General features: G+C 38.4%; 3 protein-coding genes across 3 annotated transcripts; all 3 read left to right on the top strand.

The window, feature by feature from the left end:
* The first annotated feature begins 309 nt into the window (after positions 1-309).
* Positions 310-1,257, top strand: LOC100751431 (olfactory receptor 2AG1). The gene has a single exon (XM_027404995.1). The coding sequence runs from the start codon at positions 310-312 to the stop codon at positions 1,255-1,257; it is 948 nt and encodes a 315-aa protein (XP_027260796.1).
* A 13,750-nt stretch (positions 1,258-15,007) lies between these two features.
* On the top strand, positions 15,008-15,961 carry LOC100765900 (olfactory receptor 2AG2). The gene has a single exon (XM_027404996.1). The coding sequence runs from the start codon at positions 15,008-15,010 to the stop codon at positions 15,959-15,961; it is 954 nt and encodes a 317-aa protein (XP_027260797.1).
* Positions 15,962-19,130: 3,169 nt separating this feature from the next.
* LOC113834609 (olfactory receptor 2AG2-like) lies at positions 19,131-20,001 on the top strand. Its single transcript, XM_027405033.1, has 2 exons — positions 19,131-19,195; positions 19,365-20,001. Exons 1-2 carry the CDS (start codon positions 19,131-19,133, stop codon positions 19,999-20,001), a joined length of 702 nt encoding a protein of 233 aa, XP_027260834.1.
* Positions 20,002-20,989: the final 988 nt, after the last annotated feature.

Here is a 20,989-nt window from a genome sequence, read left to right as displayed (position 1 = left end):
ACATATGTAACAATAACATTTGAGGAGTACTAGGTCATGAATTTGAGAGGGAGAAGGGGGCATAGGAGGAGTTGGAAAGGGGGATATAGTCGAAGTAAATACAAAAGTCATGTATGAAATTCTCAAAGGAAATAAAATAGAATGAGAAATATGAAAATCAAGAAGCAAATATATAAACTTGTGTAAATGGTATTATATTATGAAACCATGTTTGGCATCCTAAGAGGCTTCTAATGTCACAAAATTTGGGTGCATATTAGCACAAATTCACTGAGTCATGTTTCTGAGCAGCTAAGGAGATCACACAAAATGGAATTCTGGAACAACACCTTGGGAAGTGGCTTCATCTTGGTGGGGATTCTGGATGAGAGTGGATTTCCTGCACTGCTCTGTGCTGCAATCACAGCCCTGTACTTTTTGGCTCTGACTAGCAATGGACTACTGCTCCTAGTCATAACCATGGATGCCCGGCTTCATGTGCCCATGTATCTCTTACTTGGCCAACTGTCTCTCATGGACCTTCTCCTCACATCAGTTATCACTCCCAAGGCAGTCATTGATTTTCTACTCAAAGACAACACCATCTCCTTTGGGGGATGCGCCCTTCAGATGTTCCTAGAACTGGTACTGGGCAGTGCAGAGGACCTCCTTCTGGCCTTCATGGCCTATGACAGGTATGTAGCCATTTGTCAACCTCTGAACTACACAATATTAATGAGTCACAAAGTCTGCTGGCTCATGATAGCCACATCATGGAGCCTGGCTTCCCTTAGTGCTCTAGGATACAGCATCTACACCATGCAGTATTCCTTTTGCAAATCTCGGCAGGTCAATCACTTGTTCTGTGAGATCCCTCCCTTACTGAAGCTAGCCTGTGCAGACACCTCCAGATATGAACTCATGGTTTATTTGATGGGTGTGACGGTGCTAATTCTCCCTCTTGCTGCTATCCTGGCCTCCTACTCACTAATTCTGTTCACTGTGCTCAATATGCCCTCAAATGAGGGCAGGAAGAAAGCCCTTGTCACCTGCTCTTCCCACCTGACTGTGGTTGGGATGTGGTATGGGGGTGCTTCCTTCATGTATGTCCTGCCCAGTCCCTTCCACAGTCCCAAACAGGACAATATCAGCTCAGTTTTCTATACAATTGTAACTCCGGCTCTGAATCCCCTCATCTACAGTCTGAGGAATAAGGAGGTCACTGGGGCTTTGAAGAGAGTCCTGGGAAAACGGCTGTCAACACAAGCCAACCTCTAGGTAATTCTAATAGGAATCTGTAAACAATTCTTCCACAAAGTCAGAATTTTAGTGTGAATGAAGTATTCCTGTAAAGTAAAAAGTAGAGTAAAAGGTGTGTCTCTTGATAGAGAAGGATGGGATAGGAAGGAAGAATGAGGTTCTTGGTAAATGATCTGTGAATCTTTTTTTTTCAGGGGGTATTAGCAAATCTGGTGCTTTGTCAAATAAGGACATAAAGACCAGGTTCATATCAAGGTGGTAATGCCATTTAGAGGCTCTAAACTAATTTTACATAGGAAAATTGGAATTGGCATTTAAAGACACTGAATAGCAATTATAATAAGTATCAGAATATGTTTTCAAATGTGATTCAGATATCAATGGAGATTTTTGAATTTTGTATAAATTTTCAATAAAAAAATCAGAGTTTGTTGAATGTTCAATTTGCCTCAGCCTCCTGGATAATTTGACAAAACTGATACCATCTTTGGTTTTGTGTGTGTGTGTGTGTGTGTGTGTGTGTGTGTGTGTGTGTGTTATTCATTTTTTCATTTCCTCATTTTGTTTCCAGTGATGAAAACTGAACTGAACATTTTCATTTCTATCCTATAAATAATACAGTCTCACAGCACAGATAAACCAGTGCTATCCCAGTTTTTTCTAATGTATCTTGAAATATCTCAAAAGCTGTCTAGGGTCCAGATGCTTATTATGTGTATCTGACTTAAACTTACACAATGTTTATGTGTGTAAACATCGCCTTGTTACCCATAAATAAACGTGATTTCTTTAATTTTTGTATCAGTTAAACCTATAATTAGTATTACCATCTTTGAAAAATAAATGACAAAAAACACTGCCATGATGTAGGATGAGGAACATTTTTACACAGTGAGATGGAAATTGTTAACGGATGTAGCCTCCATGGAAAGCAATCAAGATATTTCTATAAAAACTAGACATAAAACTAACATATGACCCAGTTATAACACCTCTAGGTATAAACCTAATGGACTCTATATCCTACCATAACGACTATTGTAATTTTGTGTTCATTGCTATTTTATTAATGGTAGCTAGAAAAAGGAATCATTGTAGATATCCATTAATGGATTAATAGATAATGGAATTTTGTTACACATACACCTCAGAATTTTGTCCAACTATAGAAAAGAAAATTTCAGTTAAATTAATGGATTGTAAAAATAAATTAAAGCAAGTGACATAACCCAGGCACAGAAAGACAAATACTGTATGTTCTCTCTTATATGTGAATCCTGGCTCTAAATCCTTAGTTCATATATTTAAGTTAGATAATTTGTATATCTAGGAAACTAGAAAGGGACAGTGGTAAACATGCCTTAAGGATGGGTGTTGGCAAACATAGTGATATTGAAGGAGAGAGATAAAGTATTGGAGGGAGGAAGGATTAAGCAGAGACAAGATGGTAAAATGGAGGCAGGCAGGGAAGATAAAAGGTGTATGAAAAGAACCACATGGAAACATAATATCTTATAATTCCATTAAAAACAGCTTTAAAAAGATGAAGAATAAGTTGAAATTGGAAGAATGGCAGGAAGGAACACTGTAACTTGCTTTCTTGCTACTTTAATATTCTGCACTATGAAAGGTTGTATTGTCTGTATGAAAGTGATAATTGTTTCATGTTCATTTTTGACTCAAGGGTAGCCTTATAGATACTTTTATCACTAACTGAAATTATTTTGAGTTGCTATTATAAAAATATAACAATGTTTACCATATGCTGAGGAAAGTTGATGGTCATCAATAGGAACAGGGAAGTATTGATTATTGATAGGTACAGAGTTGCAGTTAGGCAGAAGCAATGGGATGTTTTACATGAGTGATGACATACAAAACAATGCAAAGTGTTTTATGAAACACAAAATACAGGATTTTGAAAGTTTTCACCATAAATCACTATAAATAATTGAGATGATATGTATTTAATCTGATTTTAATCAAATGGGTACCTATGTAAATGACAACACAAAACAATATTAACTCATACAGTATTATGCATTTTATGTAGTAGATAAAATAAATAAAATTTCTTTCTAAAATCAGTCGAAATAAATGTACTAGACATAATCAAATTTCTTATAAAATCCCAGAGATACCTATGTACATCGAGTGGACATTCTTCCATTTTTGTTATAGGAACTCATTGTATTGAGTTGATGTGTTCATTGTAGAAGTTTGCTTCACTTGATGGCCTACAGTAATATATTCCTCCTTAATGTATGTATGTATGGTGGCCTTATGGGGAAATGGTGGAAAGACTAAGGTCTGATGAGAGAACACAAGGGTTGGAATTCAGTTCATATCATTTGCTCTTTAATTCTTAATGTGAATGTAGCCTTTCTGAACTAATATCTGAAAACTATAAGTTCTTAAGCTTTTTTTTTCAAAAAAAAAACCATTTCAAAGATTTGTTGTCAGGACTAAGACAAGAGGCATAAATACTTTCAGTGAAACATCTGTAATGTAATGAATCATCATCAATTTTAACAGTTCTAAGACAAAATTGCCCTGGAAATTGTAGGTTGCACTATATGATATCACTCAACTATTTCATAATGTAATTGATTATATTATTGCTATTAAATATGTAACAATGTTTTGTGTGTGTTTTTTTGTGTGCTCATATTAATAAAATATCTCAATCTCTTAGGTATGTAGCTAATATTTTCTTGGGGGAATTTCTCATGCATATGTTTCTAAACGTTAATGTTAAAGTCAACTGCATATTCTTTTTTCACTCACTTTGTAATCCTCCTAGCCTTTGTGTCTATATTAAATAAGATAAACATTTATTTTATATTGGATAAACTCCAGGGTGGTAGGACACTTGTTTGTTTCACTTCACAGTGTACTCCTGTTTTTTGTCTTACATAAGATACATGTAAACCTTTATCAATGGAAAAATACACAACTGCCTATCCATCAGTAGAATGTGCATAGTCCAGAGTCTTTGAATGGACATCTCATTGGTAGTCTTTGCAATCAGCTGTAAAAATATTATTTGCCTTTCTTAGTCTGAGTCCTGAAATTGGAAAGACTTTTTTTCCAGGCCAGTTCCAGTTATAGATGAGTAAGAACCAGCATGAAGGAAACACCAAGCACCATGTACTTTTTATGTGCCAGGCACTGTGCACCCCCCCCAAAAAAATCTTTTAATTTATACAACTCTAAGATAGGCATAAAAAGTCAGTTTTGAAATTAAAGAAACAGATCACAGTTGAATTCAATTATTTGTATATGGTCACACTTTTAGAACTATTTGGGTTTTATTATAAGTACAAAGTCCATGTTAATTTGTCTCTACCTAATTGCCTCTGTAATGGGAGTCTCCAGAGAAACCATCAAGATTTAATTCCGAAGACCAGTCTCCAGAGAGAACTCCAGCAACACACCCATCCCACACCAATTAGCTGGGGTTGGTGAAACTCCGGGTACGACAGCCAGAGCTTTCTATCCCAGGCTACAAGAGTACTCCAGCAATACCTGAGTATTGGCCAGGAGCAATGATGAAGCATGGTCCCACATAGTACTATGATGGTCTAAACAGAACAAGGAAACCCATGAATGGGCCTGGGGCTGTCTGCCCTAGGTTGGTAGGAGAAAATGCTGGCCAAACAGGCACTTGTGGCACCAGCCATATGGGCATACTATGGGGAACAAATATAAGGTGTGGTGAGGTGGGAGGGAGGGAAGTGAAAGGGAGGGAGGAAGGGAGAGAGATAGAGCATGCTTCATGTACTGTGGACAGAGGCATATCTGAAGAGGTGAAGGAATTGAGGAGTGGGCCGAGATGTGTGGCTTCATTGCCATTCAGTGCCGTGCTGATGTCTGGGTCCAGGCTTCTGTGGGACCCATGTGCAGGCTCAGGCTCTGACACAGCTGTGGTCTCTGTTGATGTGGCTACACCTCATCTGGTCAGCACAATAGAGCTGACCCTGTTCACATGTGGCTTGAGCAAACTGGACTTGAGTCCTGAGAATGGGGGAGTAGGTCACTGCCCTCTCATATGCCATGTGGTGGCATGAGTAAGGGAAAGATTCTCTTCTTCCCTCGCTCCAGCCTCCTGCAGTGGTCGAGAGACCTGACTTAAACACCAACAACAGCTATGGTTACCAGAAAATATATAACAAGATGAAGTCTGTCTGAATTCTAACCTGGATGAAGAACTTACAAGTCTCCATACTTAACTGAGCAATTGGAAGCTCACAGCTGCTGGTGGAGAAAGGATCATTCTTCTGTGGGGGTGTGGCCATTGGTAGGTTGCCCATGTTCCCATGGATTATCCCAGATCCATATATATAGTGGTAGCACCTACTGGATTTAGTAGGCAATTAAGGAAACAATTAAGAGAGGACATGAAGTCTTGGATGTATACTTGGGGTAAGTCTGTGGAGAGTTTGAGGGAAATAGAAGCATATATGATCACATTTCATTGTATACATGTATGAAATTTTCGAAGATTATATACCTCTTTCTAGCCTCGTGATCTATGGGACAGCAATATTTTGTCCTCAGGGAGGTTTAACAGTGTCATCTTTCTAGCTGACATGGCCTCCTCTGTAAATTCTAGTTTGGGTAACTAAATCTTAATGAACACCCAAAGGAATGGTCCTGACCTATGATTTTTTAACACTTCTCCCATTAAAATAGCTGTATCATATTAGTAATTCTCTGTCCCACAGAACTTTGCCTGGGAGCTTCGTAACTGAATCGATGGTGCCAGAAACTAGTCAAGAAGCAAGAGTCCTCCATGGTGCCCTGCTAAGTAATTAAGAAGTCAATGATACCTGTGAAGGTTCTGTAAACACCTCTTTCCTGTGCCTCTTTTGGGGGACACTACCAACTTATAAGGAGACTGACATTTAAATGGCATAAAATAAGGTCTTCCATCCTTGTCTTTCAACACCTATTTATTGTACCTTTCTGTGCTATTCATTTCTAAATTTTTCATTTCTACCCTCTCACTCACATACCTCTGTGCATGGTCCTATCTTGTCATGACCTGGTAATTCACAGAATCTATCTCAGCTACCACTATTCTCTACTGTAATGTTCTCGTGTCTTACCTGGTTTCTTTTTTGATCCTCCATCCTTACAGAGTCTACCCACTGTAATCACTAATTATTAATTATTAATATGAGCTTTTAAAATGGTGGTCAAAATTCCCCATCTCTTAATATTCATTTTCAAAAATTAATTCAAGATTTTATTTGTTGATTGCAACAATAGCATGCATAAGAAAATAGCAGTGGCTCAATAGAAGAAATATAATATCTGGTATTTTTCTGGCTTTGACTATTCGAAATTGTGAAAACCATGACAACATGAAAATGTTTGTGCCCAGCAAATACTCCACATTTCTCCTTCATTACTATGCTCAAATTTGCTCAGTCATTTATCTTTGAGAGTTTTTATTCATTATGCAATTCTTTTCATCTTCTTGGGATTCTCTCATTTATTCTCAGAAAATATCTGTAATACTGTATATATTAGTAAGTTGTGTCAATTTAGTTATTTGTTATATTAAGCTAGTTTAACTTTTAAAATGGTATTTGTATAGACTAGTTACTTAAAATAACAGGCTTTATTGTGAAACTGTTGTACAAGTACATCAAGTATTGCACGCAGATTTACAGTAACCCCATAATATACTTCCTGACCTTCTGTTCCACTTCTTGTTTTTTTTTATTTTAATTAGAAAGAAAATTATTTTGCATGTCAATCCCAGGTCCCTCTCCCTCCTCTACTCACCTGCCCCCCCCAACTAACACCCTACCTATCCCATACCCTTTCTGCTCCCCAGGGAGGGTGAGGCCAACCATACAGCTTCTTCAAAGTCTGTCTTATTGTTTAGGATAGGACCTAGTCCAACCCCCTTGTGTCTAGGCTCATGGAGCATCCCTCCATGTGAGATGGGCTCCCAAAGTCCATTGTTATGCTATGGATAAGTACTGATTGTCTACAACAGTCTCATAGATTTCCAAGGCCTCCTCACTGACACCCACATTCAGGGGGCCTGATCAGACCCATGCTGGTTTCCCAGCTATCAGTCTGGGGACCAAGAGTTCTCCCTTGTTTAGGTCAGATGTTTCAGTGGGTTTCACCAGCCTGGTATGGACCCTTTGCTCATCAGTCCTCCTTCTATGCAACTGGATTTCAGTTCAGTTCAAGGTTTACTTGTGGGTGTCTGCTTCTACTTCCACCAGCTGCTGAATGAAGGCTATATGATGGCATATGAATTAGTCATCAATCTCATTTTTAGGAGACAGCATTTAAGGTAGCTTCTCCTTTGTTGCTTAGAATGTTAGTTGGTATCATCTTTGTAGCTCTCCAGACTTTTCCGTAGTGCCTGACTTCTCTTTAAACCTATTATGTCTCCCTCTATTATATTATCTCTTATTTTGCTCTCTTCTTTTCTTCCCCCAACTCAACCTCCCTGCCCATTGATGACTTCCTCAGCCCTCCTCTTCTCCCCTTCTCATTCTCCTAGCTCCTGATGCTACCAGTTTTGCTCAGGAGATTTTTTCCTTTTCCCCTTCCCCAGGGGACCATGTATATCTTTCTCAGGGTCCTCCTTGTTTACTAGCTTCTCTGGCAGTGTGGATTGTAGGCTGGTAATCCTTTACTCTCTATCAAAATCCATATATGAGTGAGTACATACCATGTTTGTCTTTTTGTGATTGGGTTACCTCGCTCAGAATGGTTTCTTCTAGTTCTATCCATTTGCCTGCAAATTTCAAGATTCATTTTTTTTTTTTTGCACTGAGTAGTACTCCATTGTGTAAATGTACCCCATTTTCTCTATTCATTCTTCATTGTGGGGCATCTAGGCTGCTTCCAGTTTCTGGCTATTACAAATAGTGCTGCTATGAATATCATTGAACAGACGTCCTTGTTGTAGGAATGTGCTTCTTTTAGGTATATGCCTAAGATTGGAATTGCAGGATCTTGTGGTAGACTGATATCCATTTTCCTGAGGAATCGCCATACAGATTTCCAAAGTGGCTGTACCAGTTGGCACTTCCACCAGCAGTGGAGGAGTGTTCCCCTTTCTCCACATCTTCTCCAGCATAAACCGTCATCGGTGTTTTTGATTTTAGCCATACTGACAGGTGTAAGACGGTATCTCAGAGTTGTTATGATTTGCATTTCCCTGATAGCTAAGGATGTTGAAAACATTCTTATGTGTCTTTCAGCCATTTTAGATTCCTCTATTCAGAATTGTCTATATAGTTCTGTACCCCACTTTTTAATTGGATTATTTGCTGTTTTTTTTGAGACTATCTTCTTGAGTTCTTTGTAAATTTTGGAGATCAGCCCTCTATCGGATGTGGGGTTGGTGAATATCTTTTCCCAATCCGTGGGCTGTCGTTTTGTCTTGTTGATTGTGTTCTTTGCCTTACAGAAGCTTCTAGTTTCAGGAGGTCCCATTTATTAATTGTTAAACTCAGTGTCTGTGCTACTGGTGTTATGTCCAGGAAGCAGTCTCCTGTACCAATTCGTTCAAGGGTATTTCCTACTTTCTCTCCTAATAAGTTCAGTGTGGCTGGGTTTATGTTGAGGTGTTTGATCCATTTGGACTTAAGTTTAGTGCATGGCAATAGACATGGATCTATATGCAGTCTTCTACATGCCAGCATCCAGTTATGCCAGCATCATTTGTTGATGATGCTTTCTTTATTCCACTGTATAGCTTTAGCTTCTTGGTCAAAAATCAGTTTTTCATAGGTGTGCAGGTTAATACCAGAATTTTCAACTTGATTCCATTGGTATATCTGTCTCTTTTTGTGCCAATACCAAGCTGTTTGCAGGACTATGGCTCTATAATAGAGCATGACATCAGGGATGGTGATGCCTCCGGAAGTTCTTTTATTGTACAGGGTTGTTTTGGGTCTCCATATACAGTTGAGAATTCTATTTTTAAGTTCTATACAGAATTGCGCTGGGATTTTGATGGGGATTGAATTGAATATGTAGATTGCTTTTGGCAGGATTGCCATTTTTACTATGTGGATCCTACCTATTTAAGAACATGGGAGATCCTTCCATTTTCTGGTATATTCTTTAATTTATTATAGGTAGGGTTTTAGTTGGGGGGGTGGTAGGAGAGGAAGGGAGGGAGAAGGGAACTGGGATTGTCATGAAATTCAGTCTTGTCTGTAATTCAAATTTAAAGAAAAAGGAGAAGAAACACAGAGCAAAGGCAGAGAAAAAAAGACTCAAAATTCTTATGATACAGGTCTTTCACTTTTTTGGTTATGTTACCCCAAGGTATTTTATGTTGTTTATGCCAATTGTAATGGGTGATGTTTCTCTGATTTCTTTCTCAGAACATTTATCATCCATATGTAGTAGGTCTAGTGATATTTTTAGTTAATTTTGTATCCTGTAACTTTGTTGAAGGTGTTTATCAGATGTAGGAGTTCCCTTGTAGAGTTTTTTGGGTCACTTATGTAGACTATCATATCATCTGCAAACAGTGAAAGTTTGACTTCTTCCTTTCCAATTTGTATCCCCTTAATCTCCTTTTGGTGTCTTATTGCTCTAGCTAGAACTTCAAGGACAATATAGAAGAGATATGGAGAGAGTGAACAGCCTTCTCTTGTTCTTGATTTTAGAGGAATCAGATTGAGTTTCTATTTATTTTGATGTTGGCTGCTGGCATATTGTATAATGTTTTTATTATGATCAGGTTTGTTCCTGTTTTTCCTGATCCCTCCAGGACATTTATCATGAAGGGATGTTGGATTTTGTCAAAGGCCTTTTCAGCATCTAGTGAGATGATCATGTGTTTTTTCTTCTTCAGTTGGTTGATATGTTGGATTGCATTGATAAATTTTTGAATATTGAACCAACCCTGCATCCTGGGCATGAAGCCTACTTACTTGATCATGGTGGATGATTTTTCTGCTATGTTCTTGGATTCAGTTTGCCAGTATTTTATTGAGTATTTTTGCATCAATATTCATGAGGGATATTGGTCTGTAGATGTCTTTCTTAGTTGTGTCTTTGTGTGGCTTGGGTATCAAGGTAATTTGTGTGGCTTGGGTATCAAGCCTCGTAAAAAGAGTTTGGCAATGTCCCTTCTGCTTCTATTGTGTGGAACAATTTAGCTCTTCTTTGAAATTCTGGTAGAATTCTGCTCTGAAGCCATCTGGCCCTGGGCTTTTTTTGGTTGGGAGACTTTTAATGACTGCTTCTATTTCATTAGGTGTTATAAATCTGTTTACATTGCTTATCTGTTCTTGGCTTAATTTTTGCAAATGATATTTGTTCCGAAAATTGTCCACTTCCTTTAAGTTTTCTATTTTTGTGGAGTACAGGTTTTCAAAGTATGACCTGAATATTCTCTGAATTTCTTCAGTGTCCGTTCTTATGTCCCCCATTTCATTTCTGATTTTGTTAATTTGTATGTTCTCTCTCTGCCTTTTGGTTAGATTGGATAAAGATTTGTCTATCTTGTTGATTTTCTCAAGGAACCAACTCTTTCTTACATTGATTCTTTGAATTGTTTTCTTTGTTTCGACTTTATTGATTTCTGCCCTCAGTTTGATTATTTCCTGGCATCTACTCATCTGGGGTGAATTTGCTTTCATTTGTTCTAGAGCTTTCAGCTGTGAAGACAACACTCTGGTGTGAATATTCTCTAGTTTCTTCATGTGAGCACTTAGAGCTATGAACTTTCCTCTTAGTACTGCTTTCAAAGTGTCCCATAAGTTTGGGTATGTAGTGTCTTCATTTTCATTGAATTCTAGGAAGTCTTTAATTTCTTTCTTTATTTCTTCCTTGACCCAGGAATGGTGCAATTGTGTGCTGTTCAATTTCCATGAGTTGGTAGGTTTTCTGCAATTTGTGTTGTTTTTGAATTCTAACTTTAAAGCATGGTGGTCTGATAAGACACAGGGGTTATTCCAATTTATTTGTACCTGTTGAGGTTTCCTATGTTGCTGAATATTTGGTCGATTTTAGAGAAGGTTCCATGTGATGCTGAAAAGAAGGTATATTCTTTTGTATTTGGATAGAAATTCTATAGATGTCTGTTTATTCCAATTGGGTTATAACTTCTGTTAGTTCCTTTGTCTGTTAGTTAAGTTTCTGTCTGGTGGTCCTGTCCAGTGGTGAGAGTGAGGTGTTGGAGTCTCCCACTATAGTTTTGTGAGATCTTATTTGTGATTTGAGTTTTAACAATGTTTCTTTTACGAATGTTGGTTCCTTTGTATTTGGGGCATAGATGTTTAGAACTGAGACTTCTTCCTGATGGATTTTTTTCTGTGATGAATATGAAATGACCTTCTTCATCGGTTTTGATTTAGTTTAAAGTCTAACTTTTAGATACTAGGATAGCTACCCCAGCTCGTTTCTTGGGCCCATTTGATTGGAATATCTTATCCCAACCCTTTACTCTGAGGTAATGTCTGCCTTTGAATTTGAGGTGTGTTTCTTGTATGCAGCAGGATGGATTCTGTCTTCATATACAATCTGTTAGCCTGCATCTTTTTATAAGCAAGTTAAGACCATTAATATTGAGGGAGATTAAGGACCATTGAGTGCTTATTCTTGTTTGTTTTTGATTTGTTGTTGGTAGTGGTATTGTATATGGATTTACCCTGCTTTTTCTTTTGGGTTTTCATAAACTGGGATTATCTATTGCCTATGTTTATGTGGGTGTAGTTAATTTCATTAGGTTGCAGTTTTCCTTCCAGTACTTTCTGTAGGGCTGGATTAATGGCTACATATTGTTCATATCTGGTTTTGTTGTGGAATATCTTGTTTTCTCCATTTATACTTATTGAAACTTTTCTGGGTATAGTAGTCTAGGCTTGCATCCATGTTCTCTCAGAGTTGGTAGAATATCTATCCAGGTCCTTCTAGCTTTCAGAGTTTCCATGGAGAAGTCTGGTGTAATTCAGATAGGTTTGACTTTATATGTTATTTGGCCGTTTTCCCTTGCTGCTCTTAATATTCTTTGTTCTGTATGTTTGGTGTTTTAATTATTATGTGACGAGGTGACTTTCTTTTGTGGTCCACTCTATTTGGCGTTCTGTAGGCTTCTTGTACTTTCATTGGCATGTCTTTCTTTAGGTTCGGAAAGTTTTCTTCTATGATTTTGTTGAATATGTTTTCTGCACCATTAAGTTGGGTTTCTTCACCTTCTTCTATACCTATTATCCTTAGGTTTGCTCTTTTCATGTTGTCCCATATTTCCTGGATATTTTTTGTTAAGGATTTGTTTGACTTAAGATATTCTTTGCTTGATGAATTTATTTCCTCTAGTTTATCTTCAGCATCTGAGATTCTGTCTTCCATCTCTTGTATTCTTTTGGTTATGCTTGCATCTGTCGTTCCTGCATCTGTGTTTACTCTGCCTTTCCACTTCCAGCATTCCCTCAGTTTCTGTTTCCTTTATTGTCTCTATTTCAGTTTTCAGGTCCTGAACTGTTTCCTTCAGCTGTTTAATTGTATTTTCTAGGCTTTCCTAGATTTCTTGCATCTTTTGGTTTGTCTTTTCTTCCATTTCTCTGAAGGATTTTCTTATTTCCTCTCTTAGGGTCTCTATCATCTGCATGAAGTTGTTTTTAAGGTTGCTTTCTTCTTCATATGTGTTGGGATGTTCAGGTCTTGCTGGTTTCGAGTCCCTAGCCTCTGGTGGTGTCATATTGGTTTTTCTGTTGTTGGATGTGTTCTTATATTGTTGTTGTACCATCTTTTCTTCCAGTGGGTGCAGGTGGTGTCTCTTCCTTTCCTAGTGTGTATGGGTCCAAAGTTCTCTTCCAGTGGTTGCACTTGGCTCCAATTTTCTGATGTATCTCAAAGTGGGTGCATGTGTGTCTGAGGCACTCCCTGTCCAGGTGGTACAGAGATGTCAGCAGACTCTGGGTTGCTTGTCCTCAGAGGCTAGGTCAACCTGCCTGCAGACTCCAGGGAGAGAGTACCTAGAGTGGGCAGGCAGAATTTGGGCCCAAGGCAGGGCTGAAACAGCACACCTCTGCAATATGCACTCCTCACTCTGTGCCCTGCATTGTGTGGGGGCAGGAATAGCCCAGTGATCTCAGCAAAGTCAGGGTCGCTTGGTTCGCAGGGGCTGATCCAATCTGCCTGCAGACCCCAGGGCAGGCAAGAGTTTTGGTTATTTTTTTTTCATTATGTAATTTCTTTTCATCTTCTTGGGATTCTCTCATTTATTCTCAGAAAATATCTGTAATACTGTATATATTAGTAAGTTGTGTCAATCTAGTTATTTGTTATATTAAGGTAGTTTAACTTTTAAAATGGTATTTGTATTGATTCGTTACTTAAAATGATAGACTTTATTATGAAACTGTCATACAAGTACATCAAGTATTGCACCCAGATTTACAGTTGCCCCATAATATACTTCCTGACCTTCTGTTCCATTTCTTGTTGGTCCTCTGTTACTTTCTAAATTGGTCCCTAGAGGAAACCCCACTGGTCTATGCAGCTAGAAATATAAAAATGGCATGTCAATATTTCCCTTCTTGTTGCATATAATCTATGAAAGCTTGATAATATACACCCATTATCTAACTTTTGGGAAGCTGAAGAAGATAGATACCACATTCGTGGTGAGAGAAATCTAGGTCTTCAGAAATGGCTAAGCAACAGAAGGCTTAAGGAAAGCAAGCTGGGAAACACACCCAAGAGTATTCATTAACTTACTTTCTAGGCCAGAATTTCTAGGGGAGGCCTTTTCATCAGGGAGATAAGTCCCTCTGAAGATGAGCAGAAGAGAAGAAAAAGGTGACTGTGTTATCAGAAGACAAAGCAAAGTGATCCTGGGTGATGCCCTGCCTTGCCCCTGCCTAGAGACATTTAGATGGATCCTTTTGATCAACTCTTAGAATTTTGATTTTATTTGTGCAACTTTGATTCATGCTCTTAGATAGCAACAGGAATGAAGAAACCAGAGCATCAGGATCCAACATCAACCTGAAAAGTGACAAGAAGCTAGAGGGGCTCTACCCATGCAACCCATCCAATGAAAGTTTTCTGCTTACTCACTGTATTAGTGACAACCAGAAAGTCACTGCCTTGCTCCATAGGAAACTAGCCAAAGGCTGTAAGCTGATTGGATGTCCCCAAGGCTGTCTCCAGAATACATCTTGAAAAGAGAGGAAGAAAAACAACTCTGACATCTGATGGACTCCTATTGTACATCACCAATTTAATAAACAAACTAATTAATCATTGCTGAAGAAAACCACACCTGCCCTTTCAAGCAGCCCAAGTAAGGCTTGGTGGGGGGGATCAGATAGCTAGGTATCTCACCACTAAAGGTAAAGGAGTTGTCTCTCATTTAATGAAATGTGAATCCCTTGAGTAAGTTATGACAATGAGTGAACTTCAAATTAGACCCTAAAGACTTAAATTATAGTATTAGATTTACTGTTTCATGGGGTTCCATTGCCCTTCTGCTCTCACTATTTTAGTTTTTTGTAAGTATCAATAGATAATCAATTAGGAGTACTAAAGTTTCTGTATTATATTCTAGGGCTGAGTATCAATTTGCAGTCAGTGATATCAATATCCTCAGAAATTTTATTAAGTAAAATTTAAGTTTAGAAACTTGGAAATACAGAATGAAAGCTGCTGTCTTTTTGAGTCATGTTGGTATCATAAGAGTTTCTAATACTACAACTAGAGTCCATATTAACAAATTTTCACAAAGCCATGTTTTTCTAGGCAACCAAAGAAACTTAGAAAAATGGAATTCTGGAACTCTACCTTGGGCAGTGGCTTCATCTTGGTGGGGATTCTGGATGACAGTGGCTATCCTGAACTTCTGTGTGCTGCAATCACAGCCCTGTACACATTGGCTCTGACCAGCAATGGGCTGCTGCTCCTGGTCATCACCATGGATGCCCAGCTCCATGTGCCCATGTATTTCCTGCTTGGGCAGCTCTCTCTAATGGACCTCTTCCTGACATCAGTCATCACCCCCAAGGCTATCTTGGATTTTCTTCTCAAAGACAACACTATCTCTTTTGGAGGTTGTGCCCTTCAGATGTTTCTAGAACTGGCAATTGGTGGTGCAGAGGACCTCCTTCTGGCCTTCATGGCCTATGACAGGTATGTGGCCATTTGTCATCCTTTGAAGTACACAATCTTAATGAGGCCAGTAGTCTGTTGGCTAATGGTCACTGCATCATGGTTTCTGGCATTCCAGATGGCCTTAGGATTTACCATCACTACCATGCACTATTCTTTCTGCAAATCTAGGCAAATCAGACACCTGTTCTGTGAGACCCCTCCCTTGCTAAAGCTGGCCTGTGCAGACACCTCTAATTTTGAGCTTGTAGTTTATTTGGTGGGTGTGCTAATGTTAATTCTCCCTCTTACTGTTATCTTTTTCTCTTATGCATGGATTTTGTTCACTGTGTTCTACATGCCCTCAAATGAGGGGAGAAAGAAAGCACTTGTTACCTGCTCTTCACACATGACTGTTGTGGGCATGTACTATGGGGCACTCACTGTCATGTATGTCATACCCAGTTCCTACCACAATTCCAAGCAAGAGAATATCCTCTCTGTTTTCTACACAGTTGTCACTCCAGCTCTCAACCCCCTCATCTACAGCCTGAGGAATAAGGAAGTAACTGGGGCTTTGAGGAGAGTCCTGGGAAATACTTGTTGCCATTATACTGTACATTCAAAATAGTTCCAATATTATTATTCCAAACCTAATTCCTCCTAGTCCTTAGAAATTTCTGCTATGAATATAATACTCTTGAAAAACCTTGGGCAGTAAAAACACGTATCTTTTGATTAACAAGTATGTCAATGCAACAATCTTTTAAATATCTCTTTGGACATTATCTTTCAAAATATTTAATTGGATAAAATTCACACTGCTTAGAGTTTCTCTTCTGTATCTCTATTTTCTAAAATAACTGTTTAGATAAAAAGTCTAAAGGAAAGTACTCTCTGAACCTGAACTCTGAGGTTTTTTTTTTCCTTTTTTAAAAAATTAGAAACAATCTTATTTTATACATCAATCCCAGTTCCCTCTCCCTCCCATTCTACGGTGCCCCCACCAACCCCCATGCCATCCCTCTTCTGCTCCATAGAAAGGGTGAGGCCTTCTGTGGGGGATCATCAAAGTCCCCCACAGGACTTTGGGCAGGGCCTAGGCTCTCCACCGTGTGTGTAGGCTGAAAGAGTAACCCTGCATGGAGAATGGACTCCCAATATCCTTTTGTATACTAGGTATAAATGCTGTTCCATTACCAGGGGTCCCATAGACTTCCCAGGCCTCCTAACTGTTTGACACCCACATACAGGGGGCCTGGTTCTCCCGAGATTTTACATTATATTAGACTAAGAACTATAGAAAATAATTTCAGGTGGTGACTCACAGATTATTAGGAGGGAATGACTGCAGTTTACAAAAATTTTAAAACAATGTCAGTCAAACATAATACTGACAGCAATAGGATTGTCTAATGTCCATAAAATATAGGACCATTTTCACTCTCCCTCTTTGTAAACATCAGATTTATGGATGCCCAGATATATGTCCTTGCTTGGCAGGGAGGAATCTTCCTTGCTCTTTCCTTTCTCTGTTTCTTTCTTTCTTCATTCCTTTCTTCCTTCCTTTCATCCTTTCTTTTTATGCAGTGATGGAATTTCAAGTGAAAATGTATGCTTCTGTTCTGTCTATAATAAAAACAAAAAGCAAAATAAACTCATACTTTACTTTTTTTTCCTAACAGATCTTTAGATAAGTCAGTAATTACTAAGGGTCCATTATGCTTGTTTGTTTATCTTATTTAAACATGAAATAATATTTGCATGTCTCATGATAGTACCTGATATACATGCATACTTTTCATTGTTTTTATCAGTTAAAGATAAATTGGGACAGGCATAGCAGTACATATCTTTAATCCCAGTACTCAGGAGGCAATATGATTTCTGTGGCCATGAGACCAGGCTAAACAGTGTTTCATGATGAGCCCTTGTCTAAAAAATATTTGAAACCTGGAAAATAGAATAAATGGCAGTGTATTTCAATTTTTGATAGTTTAAATATGTTGTAAATATAAGTCCTGGATACTGTTGTTTGAGAAAATTAATTTATTTCCAATCTTTTCTAGTATTTGAAATTTTATACAACCATACAATGTATCTTTGTCATACCAACCCCACATCCATCCTACAACTCCTGCTTCCTCAACACATCTATTTCCCAATTTCATTCCTCATAAATATAATTAGTGCTGCCTCTATGAACATGGGTGTGAGATCATCCACAGAGACACGGACAACCTACTAATCACCACCCATAAAAGACAGTGACTCTCCCTTCCTCAGCAGCACTCAATTGCCAGTGACTCCTCACTAGAGAAGGTTATAGGACCCCACACACTCCCCTAAGGTGGAGTTTTTAACTGAATCAATCTTGTGCAGAGCTATGCTGGCAACAACAGCTGCAGAGAGTTCATGTATGCAGCAGTCATTCTGAAGTCAGACCAGTCTTTCTGGGGTCAGACCAGCCTTCCCAAGCACTCTTTCCAACCTCCTGTTTACATTCTATTTACCCTCTCTTCTGTGACCTTCCTTATCCTGAAGTGGAATGTTTAATACAGATGTCTCATCTTTGGCTGAGCATTTGCAGTTGCTTATTCTTAACACTTTGAAGAATTAAAGTCTCTGCACTAACCACTACCCTCTACAGTAAGAAGATACTCTGACAAAATCTGAGAGCTGCAAAAGCCTATGAGTATAACCATAAATATATAGAAGGCAATTTGACATGACCCTTGGCAAAACAATACCTAGAATTTCTTTCTTGGGACCTTCAATTTCCCCAGGCTTGGATTTTAACATTCTAACAGCACAAGAAATTAACTGCCTACTGTGGAATTAGCCTCGTGTTCAGCCGAGAGCAGTTGGTTACCCCTATAAACGGTCTTGCCACAATTATGCCAGTGGTCAAATCGCACCTGGAAAATCTGTACTCTAGCATGTAGAATCCAGAGCACATCAGGGCCATTAATGACATTTCTTTGCCAGAAGGTGGCTTAGTACCTTCTAGCACTGTAACAGCTAGTCAGCAGGGAGAGAGACTCCTGATCAGTTCAAGATTGGTTTATCTGTGTCCTACAATCAAAGCATGCAGGGTTTTTTAACAATAGGATTTACCATCTAGCTATGGTGGACAATCATGAGCAATAACAATGCCCATGAGTGCATGTATGCCTCTCTCTCTCTCTCTCTCTCTCTCTCTCTCTCTCTCTCTCTCTGTGTGTGTGTGTGTGTGTGTGTGTGTGTGTGTGTGTGTGTGTGTGTGTGTGTACACGAGCACTTATTGCTCTGTGATTATACTTTGATTATATTAGGTTCACTCATGAAAATATAATGGTAGTTTTTCATCCATATAACTCCTGAATATGTTTAAATTTTTAATTGATTTCACTTGGCTTTTCTCTGATATTTTCAATGCTATACAGATATGAATAGGTGAGGAACCTTAAACAACAGTACATAGCTCTGCTTTGAGGTACTATTAATTTGTAGCTCAATAATAGATTTTAAGAATCCAGAAAAATTCGGGGAACAAAAGGTAAGTATGAACACTTTTCCAAGAGTCCATTATCAAGAGTTTAAGCACCTGGGGTCTAGCCAGGGGGAAACAATAACAAAATGTCACCAAATTTGAAAGGTGACTTCTTCTACAAGATATCTAGAGTACAGGTGAGAATTAATAAGGTCTGAAGCCTGAGGAACTAAAGGATCAGAGCAACAGATCAGTGAGCTTGTATTTCTGTATCTTAACACATATTGCCTAAATAAGAAACAGTCTCTATCCCCAAATCTAAAAGGGAATGTTTCAAGGCAATACCAACTGTGCTAGGATTACTATTGGAGCTGAAGAGGTTCAGATGCCAAAGTAAGAGGAGGTATTACTTCTGTCAGGTTGCTACAAAAGTGTGCATGACAATTTTTTGTACCTTTGGCAAAAAATAACCTTGTCATTACCATTGCCAGAAATTTATATACAAGGAAATGAATGCAGATAATTAAGCTAATGTCTGGGGCAGGACCCTAGGGAAGTAAAGGGATGAATCCATCGACATATCTCTTTATATCTACTATGTCACGGTCTATGACAGGTATGTGGCCATTTGTCAACCTCTGAACTACACAATATTAATGAGTCACAAAGTCTTCTGGCTCATGATAGCCATATCATGGAACCTGGCTTCCCTTAGCAATCAAGGATACAGCATCTACACCATGCAGTATTCCTTTTGCAAATCTCGGCAGGTCAATCACTTGTTCTGCGAGATCCCTCCCTTACTGAAGCTAGCCTGTGCAGACACCTCCAGATATGAACTCATGGTTTATTTGATGGGTGTGACAGTGCTAATTCTCCCTCTTGCTGCTATCCTGGCCTCCTACCCACTGATTGAGTTCACTGTGCTCAATATGCCCTTAAATGAAGGCAGGAAGAAAGCCCTTGTCACCTCTTCTTCCCACTTTACTATGGTTAGGATGTGGTACAGGGGTGCTTCCTTCATGTATGTCCTGCTCTGTCCCTTCTACAGTCCCAAACAGGAGAATATCAGCTCAGTTTTCTACACAATTGTCACTCCGGCTCTGAATCCCCTCATCTACAGTCTGAGGAATAAGGAGGTCACTGGGGCTTTGAAGAGAGTCCTGGGAAAATGGCTGTCAACACACGCCAACCTCTAGGTAATTCTAATAGGAATCTGTAAACAATTCTTCCACAAAGTCAGAATTTTGGTGTGAATGAAATATCCCTTGTAAATTCTAGAGTAAAATGTGTGTCTCTTGGTAGAGAAGAATCAGCTGGGGAGGAAGAATTGGATTCTTGGTAAATGATCTGTGAATCTTCTTTTTAGAAGGTATTGGAGAATCTGATGCTTTGTCAAAGACCAGGTTCAAGTCAAGGTGGTAACGCCATTTAGAGGCTCTAAACTAATTTTACATAGGATAATTGGAATTGACATTTAAAGACACTGAATAGCAATTATAATAAGTATCAGAATATGTTTTCAAGTGTGATTCAGATATCAATGGGAGAAGATTTTTGAATTTTGTTTAAATTTTCGGTAAAAAAAAATCAGTTTGTTGAATGTTCAATTTGCATCAGCCTTCTGGATAATTCGACAGATCAGATGTCATCTATGGCTTATAGTGTGTGTGTGTGTGTGTGTGTGTGTGTGTGTGTGTGTGTGTGTGTGTGTGTGTGTGAATAATACAATCTCACAAGATGAATAAACCAGTGCTTTCCAAGTTTTTCCTAATATATTTTGAAATACTCAAAAACTATCTGTATGTGAATCAGACTTAAACCTATACAATTTTTGTGGGTGTAAGCATCACCTGGTTACTCATAAATAAATATGATTTGTGTAAGTTTTGTATCAGTTAAATCCATAATTAGGATTACCATCTTTGAGAAATAAATGACAAAGAAGACTGCCATGGATGTACAGTGAGGAACACTTACACAGTGAGATGAAAATTATTAATGGATATAATCTCTACCAAAATCATCTAGATATTTCTACAAATCTAGATATAAAACTAACATATGACCCAGTTATGACACCTTAGGCACAAATGACTATTGTAATTTTGTGTTCATTCATTCATAATTTATTAACAATAACTAGAAAATGGAATCACTGTAGATATCCATTAATGGATTAAAGGA

The sequence above is a fragment of the Cricetulus griseus genome, chromosome 3 (genome assembly GCF_003668045.3).
Source record: "Cricetulus griseus strain 17A/GY chromosome 3, alternate assembly CriGri-PICRH-1.0, whole genome shotgun sequence".
Taxonomy (NCBI): Eukaryota; Metazoa; Chordata; class Mammalia; order Rodentia; family Cricetidae; genus Cricetulus; species Cricetulus griseus.
Note: the sequence above shows the minus strand (reverse complement) of the source record. Positions and strands in the feature narration are given on the sequence as shown.